This window comes from Spermophilus citellus (assembly GCF_964194105.1).
Source record: "Spermophilus citellus genome assembly, chromosome: 2".
Taxonomy (NCBI): Eukaryota; Metazoa; Chordata; class Mammalia; order Rodentia; family Sciuridae; genus Spermophilus; species Spermophilus citellus.
In genome coordinates this window covers 77,033,972-77,052,436 of record NC_138183.1, presented here as the reverse complement: position 1 = coordinate 77,052,436, position 18,465 = coordinate 77,033,972, and the positions used below count along the sequence as shown (strand labels likewise).

The 18,465-nt window shown below is 37.7% G+C and overlaps 2 protein-coding genes and 1 long non-coding RNA gene across 3 annotated transcripts in view; 2 read left to right on the top strand and 1 right to left on the bottom strand.

Moving 5' to 3' along the window:
- The window catches only part of CARNMT1 (carnosine N-methyltransferase 1), a 46,766-nt gene extending 44,460 nt beyond the window's left edge, over nt 1–2,306 (top strand). Inside the window, exon 8 of the mRNA XM_081279289.1 lies at nt 1,011–2,306. Within this exon, the coding sequence (XP_081135415.1) occupies nt 1,011–1,085 (75 nt within the window). The 3' untranslated portion in view covers nt 1,086–2,306. The remainder of the gene's footprint in view (nt 1–1,010) is intronic.
- LOC308641083 overlaps nt 1–10,156 on the bottom strand; it is a 30,496-nt gene extending 20,340 nt beyond the window's left edge. Inside the window, exon 1 of the long non-coding RNA XR_014020409.1 lies at nt 10,023–10,156. This is a non-coding gene — a long non-coding RNA (uncharacterized lncRNA). The remainder of the gene's footprint in view (nt 1–10,022) is intronic.
- On the top strand, nt 9,079–16,416 carry LOC308641081 (uncharacterized protein C9orf40). Its single transcript, XM_081279290.1, has 2 exons — nt 9,079–10,390; nt 14,654–16,416. The coding sequence occupies exons 1-2, from the start codon at nt 9,980–9,982 to the stop codon at nt 14,810–14,812; spliced, it is 570 nt and encodes a 189-aa protein (XP_081135416.1). The 5' UTR covers nt 9,079–9,979; the 3' UTR covers nt 14,813–16,416.
- The last annotated feature ends 2,049 nt before the right edge of the window (nt 16,417–18,465 follow it).

Below are 18,465 nucleotides of genomic sequence, written 5' to 3'. Positions count from 1 at the left end.
CTCAAATGCAGCCATTGCCAGTGGAGCAGAGACTTTTTGTTAATGCTTTTGGTTTTACTTTCTTCATTAAAGTACTACCAACCAGCAAAAGTTACATGACTTCTCTACTGATGGTAAACCACAAAAGGTGCAATTTAATGGTAGCTAATGCATGAAGAAACAAGTGGGGCTGGGCTTGTGGCTCAGTGGTAGAGCGCTCGCCTGGCATGTGCAAGGCGAGGGGTTTGATTCTCTGCGCCACATAAAAATAAATGGATAAGTAAAAGTAAAAAAAAAAAAAGAAACAAGTGGCCTAAGACAGATGGACAGAAACCAGTTATGTCTGTAACTGATTGAAACTAATAAGTTTATTCAAAATAAAGTTGGAGATTATAATTGGAATTTAAAATAAAATTTGATGACTTTCGTGATAAAACGTAAGCTTGTTGTTTTGAAACTGGAAGTAAACCAGGCATGATGGAACATCCCTGTAATCCTATTTGATTTGGGAGGTTGAGGCAAGAGGATTATAAATTCAAACTTAGATTTATGGTCTGGACAAAATTTAGTGGGACCTTATCTCAAAATTTAAAAATTTACAAAGGAGTGGGAATATAGCTTAATGGTATAATGACCCTGGCTTCAATCCCTAGCACTCAAAAGCGGGGTGGGTGGAGGACAGAAGGAAGAAAAAAGGAAGAAATTTAAAAGGAAACAATCAGATGATTGAAAATGAGGCATTTATTAATCCATTTCACACAGACAAGGAGATAAGTGACAGTCTCTTGTGCTGAAGTTATGTATTTTAACAGCTTCAAATATAAAAAACAAATGCTTTTTTCCAATTTAAAAATCTAATAATTCGAAAATAAGGTTTACAGTATTTTAAAGTACAGGTTACAAAATGGTGTGCATATACTCTCATGAACACACTAGCATTATACACTTGGAAAAACTACAAGCAGGATTTATACAGCAATACATTCACAAAATACAAGCAAACTAAAGGAAGGATTTTTTTTTCCTTGCAGAACCCTTACAACCTGTGGCATTTAAAATTTGTTAGCCTTTCTACTGATATGCAAATTATATACAACTATACATAGTTGTCTACCCTGGTAGATTCCAACTTCGTTTAACTATGGCTGAAACTTCTCACTTTTGTTTTCTTGATGAAGATGTGCTGCCTGGCTATTGACTGAACTGTTTCGATTTGATTCATCCAGAGACTAAACTGACAGGAGACTCCCATCAATTCTGCAAGATGTCTAAACACATCAGCATATACATTTGGATGAAATATTCTAGATAAAAACCAAATGGTGGTTTATTTGTCTATTCTTCAGAAAATCCTATTATTACTTTAAAAGTAGCCTCTTCAAAGTTGGCCTCTTCTGGTCCAAATATAACTGCATTATACCGCATAATGTCGTTTTCAGATGATGTACCATTGATGCCAAAAGGGGGTCCTCTGCAGTGTTCCCAGAATGCACAGCAAAGATGGAGAGGGAGCCCAAGCTAACACTAACACTGGTCTTCTGTCTGTCCTGCTGGGTCCACAGCTAGCCCCCTTAGGGTAATGAGGGGAAGCAGCCCTGAAGTTTTGAGGAGGAATTGTCATCTGGGCAAAGGTGAAGATCCTTTGTCCCTTGAATTCCTGCATGATCCTATTCCAGGTTGGGGCTGATGTATTCCCACGATGCCACATGGTCATAAGCTGGGTTTCTTATTGACAGTATATACCTGGGTCTTGCTATTTTATTAAATTGGCTGTCTTTCAATTAAATATTTAAACTATTTACATTTTCATGTAATTATTGATATGGTTAAATTCAAATCCATTTTGCTCCTTTCTGCTTGTACCATTTTTTTCTGTACCTTTTGAATTCAGTTTTCCTGATTTCATCCCCACTATTAGCTTAGTAGTTTGAACTCTTTACACAAAACAACAAAAAAATACACTCATCAGTGGTTTAGGTAGGGTTTACACGTTTAACTTCTTATAGTCTGCCCTCAAATAACAGTATACCACTTCGTGTACGGTTATAGAAACCTCACAAAAATCATTCATTTTACTTTTATGCATAGAGTAAAACCCAGAACACATTGGTAATATTTTTGCTTCTGAATAAATTCTTTTAAAGTAATAAAAATGATGAACATGTCTCATGTTTATAATTTTTTTTTAATATTTTTTTAGTTGTCAGTGGACCTTATTTATTTATATGCTGAAATCAAACCCAGTGTCTCACACATGCTGGGGCAAGCACTCTACTACTTAGCTACAATCCCAGCCATTTTAAATAATTTCTAGTATGTGGTGGTTTTTTTTTTCTCTTTTTTTTTATTGGTTGTTCACAACATTACAAAGCTCTTGACATATCATATTTCATACATTAGATTGAAGTGGGTTATGAACCCCCAATTTTACCCCAAATGCAGATTGCAGAATCACGTCGGTTACACATCCACAATTTTACATAATGCCCTATTAGTAATTGTTGTATTCTGCTACCTTTCCTATCCCCTTAGTATGTGGTGTTTTAAAAATATGTTCACAAATTCTTTGTTAATCCCCCCCCTTCAGAACAGTCTAATTCCCCTTCCCTTGAGTGTGGGCTTGTAGTACTTGACCTTTTTTTTTTTTTTGCCAGGCGAGCGCGCTACTGCTTGAGCCATATCCCCAGCCCTGTAGTACTTGACTTTTAATGAATAAATTGGTGGAAAATATGTGATTTCTTTCTCTTTTTTTATCTTTTTTTTTTTTTTTTTTGGTGGGGTTCTTTTTTGAAGCTGGGGGTCGAACCCAGGGCTTTGCAAATCCAAGGCAGATGCTTTGCCACTGAGCTACATCCCAGCCCATGTGATTTCTAATTAAAGGACATTGTGGCTTCCACTTTTCTCTAAGACCACTTGTACTGAGAGAAACCCAACGATAAGCAAATAGCCCTGTGAAGAATCCCAAATGGAGAAGAACTTAGGCCTCTTCTAACAGTCATGTGAACTGAATGAGACTGGAGATGGATACTAGGACCTTGTTGAGTTTTCATGACTACAGCCACACCAACATCTTGACTTCAACTACAGGGGCATCCCTGAGCCATTCAGCTGATAGTGAATTCCTACACTATCAAGTTTTAGCATAATTTGCTACAAAACAGTCATTTCCTTATATGCATCCAAGTTTCTATCTGGCATCATACTGCTACCTGAAAAACCTCCTTTATGTCACAGGTCTTTTAGCAATGAATTAGCTCAGCTTTTGTTGTCTTAAGTGCCTAGGTGTATGTGGTTTTGTTTCTGATATTCTGTTGGGGTTCTTTGAGCTTGTTGGATCTGTGGTTTGGTGTTTTGTCATTATTAAAAGTTTTTTGTCCATTTAACTCTACAGATATTCTTTCCCATTCTCTCTCCTAGGACTTTTTAATATGAAGTTTAGACTATTTGTTATTGTACCATGAACTTTATTGTTCTAGCCCAGACTCAGTCTTAGGAAGGCTCTGTGTGTCTTAGTCTCAGAAGTGGATTTTTCTTAGCAGTCCTATCCTTTTTCTCGACCTATCAGTGGTTGGACTTCACAGGAATTTCCTGCTCCACCAACAGTCCTATCAAATGATTTTCTACCATTCTCCCTAAAATGAAGGTATTTGCTTCTGCTTTTTCACAGAAATAAAGTATCCTTTGCCTTTGTCCTAGAAATGGGACAGTTTCCACCCCTCATTCCAAGGCAAAGGAGTTTTGCTTCCACTCCAAAAGCAATATCTGTGTCCTAGGAAAATGTTTGTTGATTCTCCGTCAGTGGCTTAAAGCTTTTGCTTATAGCACAGAATGGTCCAAGGAATCAGGTATGGTTTTGTGCCTACCCCTACCTCAGTAGAAGCTATTCTATGCATTCATGCCTGCCAGGGTGTTCTCCAAAGACTGCTGTGCCCCCAAGTTTCTCCCTTGAGGACCCAGAAAAATGCTTATGAGTGAGTATAAACATCCCTTCTGATTGGGACTTCCAGTTACTGTAACCTGAGTTGCTAACCCCCAATCCACAGGAATGTAAAATTTTTGCAGATTCTTCTTTACAGCTTATAAGGCAGTATACCTCTTTATGCTCTGCCAAACATGAAATATCTTGTGTCCCATTCTCCTTTGAGAGGTTTGTCCCTCTTTAGAATTAAGTTGACTTAATTACCCTGCAATGTCAGTTCTGATAGATGTAAAAAAAAAAATGATTAATAGATTACAAAGAAATAGAGAAAGAAGAACAGAGAAAATACAAAATTATTTGTTAAAAGACAGCTTTGCAAAGAGACATAGTCACTGATATATATGGGGACATCTCTCGAGAGGCTGGAAATAGGGTGAAAGAAAATTTATCTATAAGTTACAGCTTGCTCAAAAGGAGATAATTCCCCCAGGCTTCAAAATTGTATGATCTGACCCAGAGGTTGCTGCTGAGACCAGATGTCATGTTCTTTCATGTGGCAATTCATCTGAGACTGAAGGTATCAATTATAAAGGGTCTGAGATTTTACTCTGCTTTCAAGCTAGGATATTAGCTTGCCACAGTTTCCAGAAGACTCCTATGTCAAAGACAAAAGGACCGTTTACTACACACAGTAATAGCAGTAGCCAGAGTATTATTAATTCTATACTAGTTCCTCAGTCCTTAATCTCACAGAACACCTCAAGAGTACCAGGTGATGCCTGCACATGCATTTTGGTTGTATTACAGGAGAGGAATCCCACACTTTGGAAATCTTAATCATTCATAATGAGCTCCAGAAAGCTTAATCTTATAATGAACAAGCAGTCCTCATGTCTGACTTTCCCTAGTGAAAGACATTATTATACTGGACAATAAACAAACCTGCGCTGTGCTCCTGAAAGATCTCTCTCTCTTCCAACTCTATACCATACAAAACAACTCTAAAACGCTAATGTTGAATAAAATCAGCCAATGCCTCTGCTTACAAGGTATGAAGAAGTGCAAGAAACTCATGGAAAATTGTTTCCCAACAGAAGACAGCAGAAGAAGCCAGAAACTCTGGGTATTAATTTCTAATGAAAAAAAAAAAAAAAAAAACCTGTAACCCACAAGACACCAGTAATACCAGTGGTACCAGTGAGATAATTTGAAGTAGCCCAAATGTGTTCCATATGCCTTTCATTCTTGTTCCCCAATAACCCACCACATAGGCAACTACTGATAATAGTATCCTAGAAACATTCTGCAATGCTTGTTTCCATACCCATATTGGAAAATTTCACAATTTCTAGGGCACTGGATTTGATACAGAGAAAAGCCTTGCCTCATGCATGTTACATTTTGGATAAGTGTCTTTCAAAGGCCCATGTGCTGGCTTAGTTCCTAGTATGTGGTGTTACTGGAAGGTGGTGAAACTTTCAGGAGGTAGAACCTAGTAGAAGAACGTTAGCGTTCATTGGGGATTATCCCTAAAAAGGAATAAGGACCCCAGCCCCTTCTGCCGCCCTTTACTTCCCAGTCATCATGAGATGAATATACCTCATCCACCACACAATCCTGCCATGATGTACGGTGCCCTCATAGACCCAAAACAACAAGGCTGGCAAAATAAACCTTACTTCCTATAAGTTGTTTATCTCAATTACTTTGTCATAATTATGAAAAGCTGACCAACACCTCAGCAGTGGGGGCTAATTAGCTAGAGAGTCAATAATGCTCAGATCCAACTGGACAAAAGCAAGATCCAAAAGATTTAAACTTTGTATGTACCTTAACAGCATGCTAGAACAAAGCTCAGGAATATTTTTAGGAATATAAAAATATTTAGCACCCAACAAACAAAAATTCACATCCAGTGTGTAGTAAAAAATTACTAGATGTGTTACAAAATACAAACCATAAAGAGGAGAAAAATCAATCCTTTGAAACCAATCTACAACTGACAATGATTTTTGGATTAGTAGAGAAGAATACTGTTATAGCCTGAGTCTATTTCATATGTTCAAAAACCTGATCTAGAGAAATAAAAGACAAAGAGACCCAAATTGAACTTCTAGAGATGAAAAGTACATTGTGTAGGATGAAAAATATAGTGCATAGAATCAACAGATTAGGCATGAGAGAAGAAAATAAGTGATTTTTTAAAATGCCATTCGTTTTGATTTTTTTATTCTTTTTAAGTACATGACATAGAGTGTATTTTGACAATTATACATACATGGAGTATAACTCATTTTAATTAGGATCCTACTTTGTTGTACATGATGTGGAGTTTCACTGGTTGATATTCATATATGAATATAGAAAAGTTTGTCTGATTCATTCTACTATCTTTTCTATTCTCATACCCCTCTTTTCCCTTCATTCCCCTTGTCTAATTCAATAAACTTCTATTCTCCTTCCATCCTTATTGTGTTTGACATCTCTAGCAATTAGAGAAATGCAAATTAAAACTACATTGAGAGTCGATCTCACTCTAGTCAGAATGGCAATTATCAAAGAATACAAGTAACAAATGTTGGTGAGGATGTGGGAAAAAGGTTCATTCATACATTGCTGGTGGGAATGCAAACTGGTGTAATCATTCTGGAAAGCAGTATGTAGAATCCTCAGGAAACTTGGATTGGAACCACTATTTGACCAAGTTATCCCACTCCTTGGTATATACCCAAAGGACTTAAAATCAGCATGCTACAGTGACGGCAACATCAATGTTTATAGAAGCTCAAAAATTCTCAAATTGGTCTAAAGTTTCAGTGCAATTATTCACAATAGCTTAGCTATGGAACCAACCTAGGTGCCCTTCAACAGATGAATGGATGAAAAAAAAATGTGGTATAAGTACACAATGGAATATTACTCAGCCTTAAAGAAGAATGAAATTATGGTATTTGCCAGTAAATGGATGGAACTGGAGACTATCATGCCAAGTGAAATAAACCAATACCCCCCCAAAACAAAGTCTGAATGTTTTCTCTGATATGTGGATATTGACACACAATAAGGGCGGGGGGAAGGATAGAAGTTCATTTAATTAGACAAAGGGAAATGAAAGGAAGGAAGAGGTAATGGGAATAGGAAAGACAGCATAATGTATCTGATATAACTTTCCTATGTTCATATATGAATGCACCACCATTGAAACTCCACATCATGTACATCCGCAAGAATGGGATCCTAATTAGAATAAGTTGTACTCTATGTATGTCTAATATATCAGAATACACTCTACTGTCATGTATTTCTAAAAAGAACAAAAATTGTGAAAAAAATGAATCTAGGTGCTAGGGATATAGGTCAGTGGTAGAGTACCCACCTAGCATGTGGTATCAAGGCCCTGGGGTCCATCCCCAGCAGTGAAAAAAAAAATGGTTCATGCAGACTGGAGGGGTAAGAAAATGCTTCATTTTTACATGGAATGGTACAATGTCAACTTTAAGTAGACTGCAAAAAATTAAAGACATATCATTTTTAGAGCAACCACTGCAGATTAATTCAGTGAATAAACTGCATATTAATTCCTTGAATAAGTGGTTCTGGTGCTATTTATAACTAAGAGTAAAATAACTTAAAATTATACTTTCAGAGTCTTTTAAGAACCTAGAGCAGCAACAATAACTCAGAAAGTGTCATTTAGAGGAGGGGAAAAGGGTACTATCTACAAAATTTATTAAAAGGTGCCTAGAAACAAACCTAAAAAGAATGTGTAAGCTTTTTTATGGTGAGAATTATAAAACTCTGCTAAAGACATTTAGAAATTTAAATAATTAGAGCTACATAATGTTCCTGAATAGGGAAGGGCCACTGTATCATAAAGAAAATTCTCCCCAAATTGATCCAAAGTTTTAGTGCAATTATAATTAAAATTCTAAAGGGAGTATTAATTCTAAAAGGGAGTGTAATTACAGAAAGTAAATGTGTGGTTACAGATAGGGCAAGGGTTGCGGGGAAGGAGGGAGAAATTACAAATGTCAAGAGAAGATTTTTAGAGTGATATGTATATTATTTATGGTTTCACAGGTGTATTCATATGTCAAGTGGTACACTTTAAATAGATGAAGTTCACTATATGTCAGACTTCAATAAAGCTGTTTTTCTAAGTCAACAAAACAAAAAAAGGGTTTTAGAAACATATATACAGATGTACATCTGTATTATAAATTACAAATAAAAAGTAAAAGAATGATAACTCAAATAGAGAATTAGTTGGAGTGAGGGAAAGAGTGCTACTATGAGAAAGGCACCACAGGCAGCTTGTCATGTTCTGGTATTGGTATGACTCTATTTCTGACACTGAGCCCTGGCTGTCTTAGTATCTTTCTTTAAGTTACATGCATATTTTATACAATCTATTGCATAATATTGATAAATTTCACAATTTTAAAAAAGAGGTCAGGGGATAGGAACACAATAAACGATTAGCTTAACTATGTTCTATTGTTTCTAGAGCTGAGTTCCCTTCAAACCTTTTAAACCGACAGCTAGGATTAAGCTCTTTCATTTGATCTGGATCACTAGTTTGAAAATGGCAAACTTTTTATCAAAGAAAAGACAAGAAAAATCAAACAAAACCTATTGCTTACTACCCTACACATTACCCCATTTCTGCTAATAAGTAAACAATCACTCTAACCTTTCACAACCCCCTGTTGTGGTAGGCACAAGTAGTAATTAATATTTAGGCAGTACCTAACACCTGGCATAGAATTATCTTTGCACACATTTTTTTCCCCATAAGATTATAAATTCCTCTGCTGGGTACAGTGGCCCATGCCTGTAATTCCTGCTACACCAGGAGGCTGAGGCAGGAGGATCTCAAGTTTGAGGCCAGCCTTGCAATTTAGCAAGACCCTAAAGAAAAATGGTTGAGGATGAAGCACGATAGAGTGATAAAGAGCCTTTGGGGTCAATCCCAATTATGGGGATTATAAATTTCTCCCTTGAAAGCTGTTAATGTTTCGTTTTCTTCCTTTTTTTTTTTTTTTGTTGTTGTTTACTTGTAGTGTCTATCAAACTACTGAAATTAAAATATTAAGGCAAATATATTGCGGTTGTTTCCATGTAACTTCGCCTGACAATATACAATTTTCCTGTTAATGGTTTTGCAATCCCAGTCCGACCATAGCAGAGAAGGCAGGGACCTCAGGCTTCCAACAAAATAAGAACCAATCTTAGGTTTCAGTTGGAAGAGACGAGCTAAGCTGTGCTCCTGGCTTGGTTCTTGCCAACTATTCAGCTGTTTGGGATGAGCTGCACATCTTGTCGGCCACTTCAAGTTTTTAATCAAGAGATCTTGGAAGAATGGTGCTGACTTCACTTTCTACAGCAGGTATCTTAGAACACTGTTTTGGATTCTTTGCATGTTAGTTTTTAATAATTCCTTGGGCCCGTACGCCTTGTGAAGCCTCTTAACACTAGAGTTATTTGGCATCTGCATAACCTGCGTCCTAACCTCCAGGCGCCGTCCCGCGGTCACTGACACGAGGAAGGGAATACTACTAACATACATTTGGAAGGTCTTAAATTTCCTGTAAGAGGGTGTCGAATGTAAGGCGCAGCCCATAGTCTTACAAACGCTATCCCACGCCTGAGAAAAGGTCACGCCCCCTGCAGATAACTACACCGGGTCTTTAATCGGCCCGCCGCCGCCTTCCCGCCTCCCTCCGGGACGCGCACTTCCGGCCGCGAGGGTGTTCGGGAGCGCGCGCAGCGAGCCTCCACCAACCAGAGGCCGCGTCTGGTCGGCCTGAGTGCGCGCGCGCACATTCGTGCGCAGGTTCGAATCTCCGTCGCTTCGCGGTTGCTGCCCAACGTCCGGGCCGCACTTCTGAGGCGGCTAAGGCCGCGCAAGAGGGCGACACTCGACTCCACCCGGGCTGCCCCGCCCCCTTCCCCTCGCCACCTTCCAGACGCAGCATAATCCGGGTCGGCCTCGCCCTCCCTCGCGCGTCCCGCGCTCCGCCCTGCGACTATCGGCGCTGGGTCCCGCGCCCGGCCGTCTCCGCCCGAACCCTTAGGCCCATGGCCAAGCGGCGTGCGGCTGAGCCGCTGACGTTCCACGTGCCTTGGAAGCGGCTCCTGCTCTGCGACTTCACGGAGGAGCCGCCGCCGCGGTCGCCGATTTGGATCCCGCCGTCGGGGCCCTCGCATCCTGGGCTACCGCGAAAGCGCAAAATCGACGCAGGGGCCATGTCAGAGCCTTCGGCTTCGCCCAGCAAGCGCCGCGACAGCGGGGACAGCAGCGCCCCGAGCGGCGAGGAGCGTGAGGGCCGCGGCCTGGAGACGGGAGAGCCACCGCTGTCGCTGCTGCCGGGAGGGCCCCGGGGGCCAGGGGAGGAGTCCCGGGACGTCCAGCCCCCGGGGGGCGGTGGTGACGACGGGGCGGGACGCACAAGGCACCCGCGGGAAGACTGGGGGGCCGCACCGCTCCAGGTAGGGGTTGGGGGCTGGTGGGAGAAGGGCTTCCCCTTTTTCTAGCCACTGCGCGCCCAGAAAGGAACGGATCCCCCACCCTCAAGTTGGGTCCGTTAACACCCCCTAAAAGGCAAAAAGCCGGGTCCCGGGCAGCACGCGGCGCCCAAAGCCCGCCTTGGCAGTATTGGAGGAGTCTGAGAGGAACACTGGTAGACCAGGTGGAGGTAGCATCTGCCAGGGCACTGTGCAGGAGAAGTGGAAGCGAGGCCTGGGCAGGTTGTAGACGTTGACTGAACCAAGGGGTGCAGCTCAACGACAAACGTCAGGGAAAGGGAGTGCGAGCCCTCCTAGGGTTAACCAGGAAGAGAATCCGTGACCGGAGGGAGAGTGGCCGGCTGGGAGCCATCTGTTGATTGGGCATATTGGAGGCTTGGTACAGCCCTTTGGGCTGAGAGGAAGTCCTTTTGTATCTTTGGAAAACCCTTTTCTAACTGTTCAGTGTTAAACCCCATCATATGAAGACGGATTGTTGACATTTGTGCATCAAAGTAAAGCATTTATGAGAATCACGGGGAAGTTTTCCCTTTTTCGCTTCCCTGCATCTAAGAATCCTTAAAAGATCCGATTTGTCCAGATAGCCCAGCCTCTAGTTGTGTGATCCTATGAAATACTAGAAATGTGACTAGTTCAAAACAATATGTGCTGCTATACGTGCAACACATGAGATTTTGAAGATTTAGTAAGAAAAAGATAAACTATTGATTACTCAAGAAATAACATATGCTATTAAAGTATATTAATTTCATCTTTTTCTTTTTTAGTATAACTACTAGAAAATGTTTATTTTATGGCTCATGTTATATGTTGGGAACCTTGATCTAGATTTAGGAATTTGCTTTTTCCCAGTTCTGGGATGACTTACTAGGGGAGTTGTCCCCAGTGGAAGAATCAAGTTTAGGGGCTCAGAATTCACCAGTCTTCAACCACTACAGTATAGTAACCACTCAACTTTGTTCTGTGGATTAAATGTTTTGTGACAGAGTTGATTAACTACCTTGCAGAATTAAAAAAAAAAATGCATTTCCTTTGTTCAAATTTTATAGTTAGGGAAGATTATTTTTTCCTGTGAGAGAAATTATCTTTTAGACTTAATCACTATGATCACCATTTCTGAATGAAATTAGAAATTGTAAGTCCTTCTACTTCAATTTTCTTGGAATTTAGAATAAACATCAGCCTTATTTAGGCTTTTTTCTTCAAAATGCTTTTAGATGTTCAGAATCACCTTCCTTAAAACAATGAGTCATCCAGACCTGTTGGTTATGGAGATAGGTCCTGTGTAGTTAAAAATCATACTCTTCAGATGGTTGTTGGGACCTCACCCATATGAAGGCTTGTCTTTCCTACCACAATGTGGTAAGTGTCATATGCCATAGAACTGATAAGAGGGGACGAAAATAACAGGCAAAAAAGTAGAGTGACATAAAGGCACTTGCTTGGAATCTCCTAGAAACAGCTAGTTGTGTTACACAATTGACTAGATCCAGCAGTGCTCAATTTCCATTAGTTGCTGCAAGCTCATGGAACGAAGAAGTTTGGCTCTTGGGATTTCTTCTTCACTGAGACTAGTCTCCTGTCGGTTTTTCTTTGAGCAAAAACCTGAACACTCAAATTCCTTCGTTTTGTTAAGTCTCTTCCTTAGGCTGCATCTCTTCTGCAAATCTAAGAGATGGATGTGCTTTTTGTGCCTCCCTCTTTACTTTTTGCTTCCAAAGATCCAGGCTTATTGTTTTAAGGGTATTATAGCTTATTACAAGGGAAAATAGCAAAAAACATGAGATGGAAAAAGCTTGTTCAGTTCAATGTAATTGCCTGGTTTCTGTTGGTGAGAATAAAGCTTAAGTTCCTATCCTCACCCCTGGGGTCTCATTTAGAAAATACTACTTCATATACCTTCTTTCTAAATCAAAGATGCAGTACCAGCAGAATAAGGTACTTCTTTGAGGGAGGGTCGGGTACTGGCAATTGAACCCAGGGACATTTTGCCACTGAACTACATCCCCAGATCTTATTAATTTTGAGACAGGGTCTCCCTAATTTGCTTCGGGTGATATTGAGTTTCTGGGGCTGGTCTCAAACCTCTGTTCTCCTGCCTTAGCTTCCAGAGTTCCTGGGATTACAGGCATGGGTCACTGTGTGCAGCAAGGTACTTCTTTTCTGTGCTGAAACCTTAGAATATTTCCTACATTGGTTTCAGATATAGTTTTTATTGGAGAACTTAAAAAGTCAGATATGAAGTATACACATTTTTCATATTAGTGTCATTTTAGGCAAATTCATTGCTCTATCAGTGTTGACTGTTATAGCTGTTTTAACAGTAAACGAATGTTTCACTAAGGAGAAGGTGATTAATGTTTTATATTCATTTTGGGAATGTAATACCTAGCAGTATTGAGCAATAACTGGGCTACCCTTAAATTCCCACAATGGTCCTACTCCAAAGTTACCAGTGAAATCAAGTTCAGAGTTATCCAAACCCAGGTCTATCTGCTGGCAAAATTTGTGCTTTTATCCTCTATGTTCTACTGATGTCAACAAACCCCCCCCCCCTTTTTAATCTGTGCTTACAAGTTGATAATTTTAACAATGGATTTTCCAAAAGAGAACTTAGAACTTTAACCTCATTTGTTTATTGAAGTGAAAGTTTATAAATTTTTGACTTGTTGCATCTTTTTTCCCAATATTAAGAAATTCCCCAAAGGCTTGATTCTTTAAGCCTTAAATTTTAAGGCGCAGAATGAACTTCCCTCTGAGACTTTCTGGTAAACTTGTGCTCTCCAGTACAATCATCCTTAAATACCCATAGCCAACAAGCATTGGAAGTATGGCTGGTCTGAATAGTGCTGGAAGTATAAAATGCATGCCAGGTTTGAAAACCTAGAAAGGATGTATTATATTAATTTAAAAAATATTGGGTATGTTAATGTTTTAGATATATTAAGTGAAATAAGATGTTAAGGTAGCTGGGCATGGTGGTGCCTATAATCCCAGCATTTTGGGCAGCTGAGTCAGGAGGATCACAAGTTCAAGGCCAACAGCAACTTAGTTCTTGTCACAAAATAAAAAATAAAATGGACTGGGAATGTATTTTAGTAGTAAAGCACCCTTGAGTTTAATTCCCAGTACCAAAAATATTATAAAAAAGTTATTTAGATTATTTCCCCTGGTTCTTTTTTTTGGCTTTGGTTACTAGAAAATTTTAAAGTACATATGTAATTCCCATGATATTTGTGTTAAGACACTGCTGCTATAACAAATATAAACTTGAAATAAAAGCACAACATAGTAGAATATATTTGGATATTGATCTGAGAATGGTGTTAATTTTTAGAATTATGACCTTGTAAGCCTTCATGTAATTCCAGTGCCACTTTCTTTATACAGAGTATTTTGGGGATGCTTAAAATTCTGTGCCAATTTTTAACTTCGATTACTTGGATTAATTTTTTAGTCTTTTAGAGTAAGCTGTTAAATTTTTAAGAGGCCATCATTTGGATTGATAAATTTTGATATATTGATTTAAAAGTTATACCTTCTATGAAAGGATATCTTTAATGATCAACTTAACATTTTCTTTCTGTTCACCATGTTTGTATCCTACACTGCTTTAAAATACCAAACCTCAGAATAAAGACCAAAACTAAGTTATAAGGGTGTGTGTGTGTGTATAAACTCTTATTTTTCTTATTAAATTTAAAATTTAAGATCATTTTTAGACATTTGATGGGGGCACCAGAGATTGAACCCAGGGGTGCTTAACCACTGAGCCACATTCCCAGACCTCTTTTTTATATTTTATTTAGAGACAGGGTCTCGCTGAGTTGCTTAGGGTCTTGCTAAGTTGCTGAGGCTGGCTTTGAACTTTGATCCCCCTGCCGCAGCCTCCTGAGCTGCTGGGATTACAGGCATGCACCGCTGCACCCTCTCAAACATTTTCTTTGGATGAAAAATTAGAAAATTCTAGAAAGCTACTTGTGGATGAAATTTTTAAAAATTTACCCTATTAGCAAATACTTTCACAACCCATAAATATTAAAATGTGCAGATTTAATTGAATACATGAAGTATTTTCATTAGACAAAATTTAAAATGCATACATTTAAAATGCAAAGTGAAATACTACAAGGTCTATTGAGTTTGCTTTTTTAAAACAAGGAAATTTGTTTCTTGGGGGGGAAACCTTCTGAGTTACTGGTGTATTTTTGTCTCTTTTTCTTAAAGCACAATGAAGAATTTTGGCAGTATAATACTTTCCAGTACTGGAGAAATCCTTTACCACCTATTGATCTGTCAGACATCGAAGATGTGAGTGAAAACAACCAGTCAGAAGCAACACTTGAGGGCAAGAATGAAGTGGTTGAGATTGACATGGAGTCCTGACATAAAGAGCTGAAGAAATGGGATTTCCTGAATTTGAGGAGACATCTCTAAGTGAATTCATGTATTTTTTAGGAAAAAGTTGTTTTCCATACTTGATGTAGTATCATTTCCAAACCTGAAAAATGAGGAAAGGTTGTTTTGAAGATAAATGCCTGTAGTTACTACTGACCTACTAATAGGGATTTGTCAACAATATAGCAGAGTGGTATGCAAAATATTTATGTATATATTTTTAAAGAAGCAAGTTTTGTTTAGGTTCTGACTTTTAAGAAACTGATCTTATAAAAAAGGATTCTAGAAGTTTTAGGAATGCATGGAAAATACTCAAATCTTTCTCTCATCTGCACCAAAAGTTTGTGGCTCATGAATATCATTTTATAATAACTTATTAATAAAATAATTTCTAATACATCTTACTGACTCTTCTTAGTTGAACAAATAACTGACTTGAACATCTATGCAAACTTAAAATGTGGGGATTCTTTGAAAGCTAGTATTGTTTTTAAAGTTTTGTAAAAATGAAAAGTAGTAAGAATTTCAATTTGGGTTTAAATAACTTCCAATATTTGATATTTGTTGAACTCTACTATGGTTAATCAAAAATGGATAAAGAAAAGTGAAAAGTCAGTGCCTGGTCACCTCCTTCTTTTCCAATATAAAAGGAAAGAAATTTATCATGACCACTTTGTTGATTTTGAATTGAGGGCATGGTTTTTTTTATTGCTTATTACTTTAGACCTGTAGTTCTCAACACTGACAGCACTTAACAAATCTTTGCCTGGGCCCCATTTTAGAGATGTTCAATTATTCTGAGGTGGGCCTTAGATATTACTATTTTTTTAAACACAACTTTCTTTCCTCCATTTCTTTAATGTGCAGACAGGGTTGAGAACCACTAGATCAATGTTAGTATTCCTGTTTAAAGGAAATTACTAATTTGAACTGAAGCAATGCCTGTTAATTAGCTTTGTTTTTATTATTCTCCATTGATGACTTTGTCACAAGTAATTTATAGTGTTGCTGTCACTTTTCATTGTTAAAAAAAGAAAGCAATTTGTTTTGTAGTTAAGTATCAATGACTAAGTTAATTAACATTTGTACTGCATCCAGAATGTTGGCTTTGTAATTTAGTAACTTGTCCTTACTTGTATATTTTTTTGTTGGTGATGACAGTAAATCCAAAATTCAGAAAAGGTAGTAAATGCTAGAGGGGAAATTTTTGACATTTTGTATGTACTGCAATATGTAAATATGGGTTGACAATAAGAACAGAAGACAGTGTCTGTCATTGTGGTTAGAAATGGTTTTAAAGACTGTACTGCCACTTTCTACCTATGTAGCATTAAACAAGTTACTTTTCATCTCTAAGCCTCAGGTTTCCAACCTGTAAAATGAGAAATAATAAATAGTATCTACCTCGTACTGCTTATCGTCAAGCAATGTTCTAAGTACTTTCCATGAATCATCTTGTTTGATTTTCAACCTTATCTTAAGGTAGGTTGAAAAGATCATTAGAATAATGGTAGTTTGTTCATTTCACGTGTACTGTTATTCAAAGTTTGGTAAGAAGTGAAATTGTGGAAAAAAATAAAACGGGAAGTGTAGGAAAATGTATCTATTTTGCCAACTATTGTATTCCTAATGCCAAAAAAAGTGTCAGGCACATAGTAGACCATATTATTCTATAAGCAAATGGACTTTCTTCTCTGTTAATATAAAGTGTTGCCAATAAGTTTGCTTCTTTCAATATATCGTACAAAACTAGGTTATTTGCCCAAAGATGTGTACATTAAAAGTTTTTTTTTTTTTTTTTTTTTGGTCAGGAGAGATCAAATAGTAAAGTGTTAAAAATAATCTAAATGGTAGGGAAAAAATCCCTATGATGGAATTCTGTCATTTGAAATGTATTGACTGGAAAGAGCTTCAAGAAGTATTTTGTAGATGATAAGAACAATTTCAGAGTAATACATAGTGAATTCATTAAAATATGCACACAAAATAAGACAGAAGGTACATAACAAATTATGGATAATCAACTCTAGAAAAAAGTTGACATTTCTGAGAAGGATAATGGGATAAGAAGAAGTACTTTCACATTTCTATAAACTTTTGTGCCATTTTAGCAGCTTTATTGACTTGTGATTAATATGCAGTTCACCCATTTGAAGTGTATAATCCAATGGCTCTTAGTATATTTACAGGTATCTAACCATTAGGGTCAATTCTAGAGCATTTTCATCACATAATAAACTTTATAACCATTAATAGCCATTCCACATACCTTCCAGCTTCACTTGTTGGCCCAAGGCAATTACCTACTTTCTATATTTTTAAATTGTTTTTATGGCTAAATGGAGTCCTGTTGTATATATATGGTTGATTTTTATATCTTCATTTTTGTGAATAGTGCTACAATAAACACAAGACTGTAGATATTATTAGCATACTGATTATTTTTCCTTTGGATATGTAACCAGTAGTGGGATTGCTAGAACATAAGATAGTTCAATTTTTTCCACATTTTTTATTGGTGCATAATAGTTGTACATAATGGTGGAATTTGTTGTTGCATACTTGTACATACATATTATATAATGTATGTATAATGTATACAATATCATTCTCCAGTATTTCCTCTTTTCCCTCCAATTCTCTCTCACTCTGGTCTCTTGTACTTTAATCTCCCATTTTTATGAGATCCCTCCCCCATTTTACTTCTCCTTTTTCTTCTTTAGTGTCCACATGAGAGAAAACATATGACCCTTGACCTGAGTTTGCTTAATGTTCTAAAGTTTATCCTTTTTCCTGCAAAAAGCCATAATAAATTTTTATAATTTTTTAGTTGTATATGGGCACATTACTTTTATTTATTTATTTTGTGTGGTACTGAGGTTTGAACCCAGTGCCTCACACATGCTAGGCAAGTGCTCTACCACTAAGCTACAATCCCAGCCCCATAATTTCATTCTTTATAGCTGAATAAAATTATTGTGTATATATACCACATGTTCTTCATGCATTGATGGACACCTAGGCAGGTCCAATAATTTGTTATGAATTGCTGCACTGAACATAGGTGTGCCTCTATCACTATAGAATGATGACTTCAAGTTTTTAGGATAAATACTGAGGACTGGTATAACTGGGTCGTATGGTGGTTCTATTCCTAGTCTTTTCAGGAAACTCCATACTGGTTTCCATAGTGGTTATGCATAATGTACAGTCCCATCAGAAATGTAATAAATGTCTCTTTCTCTATATCATCTTCAGCATTTATTATTGTTTGTATTCTTGATGGCTGCCATTCTGACTGGAATGAAATGAAATTTCACGGTAGGGTAGATTTGATTTGCATTGCCTTAATTGCTAATGATGTTGAATATTTTTTCATATATTTGTTGGCCATTTGTATTCTTTTGAGAAGTGTTTGTTTCATTCATTTGCTCATTTGTTAATTTTTTTTAGTTCTTTATATATTCTGGGTATTAAAACTCTCCCTGAAGAGTAGCTAGGAATGATTTTTCTACCATTCTGTAGGGGTTCTCTTCACATTAGTATTTGTTTCCTTTGCTGTGCAGAAGCTTTTAAATTTGATGCCATCCCATTTATTAACTCTTGGCATTTCCTGGGCTTTAGAGGAAGTCATCCTATTT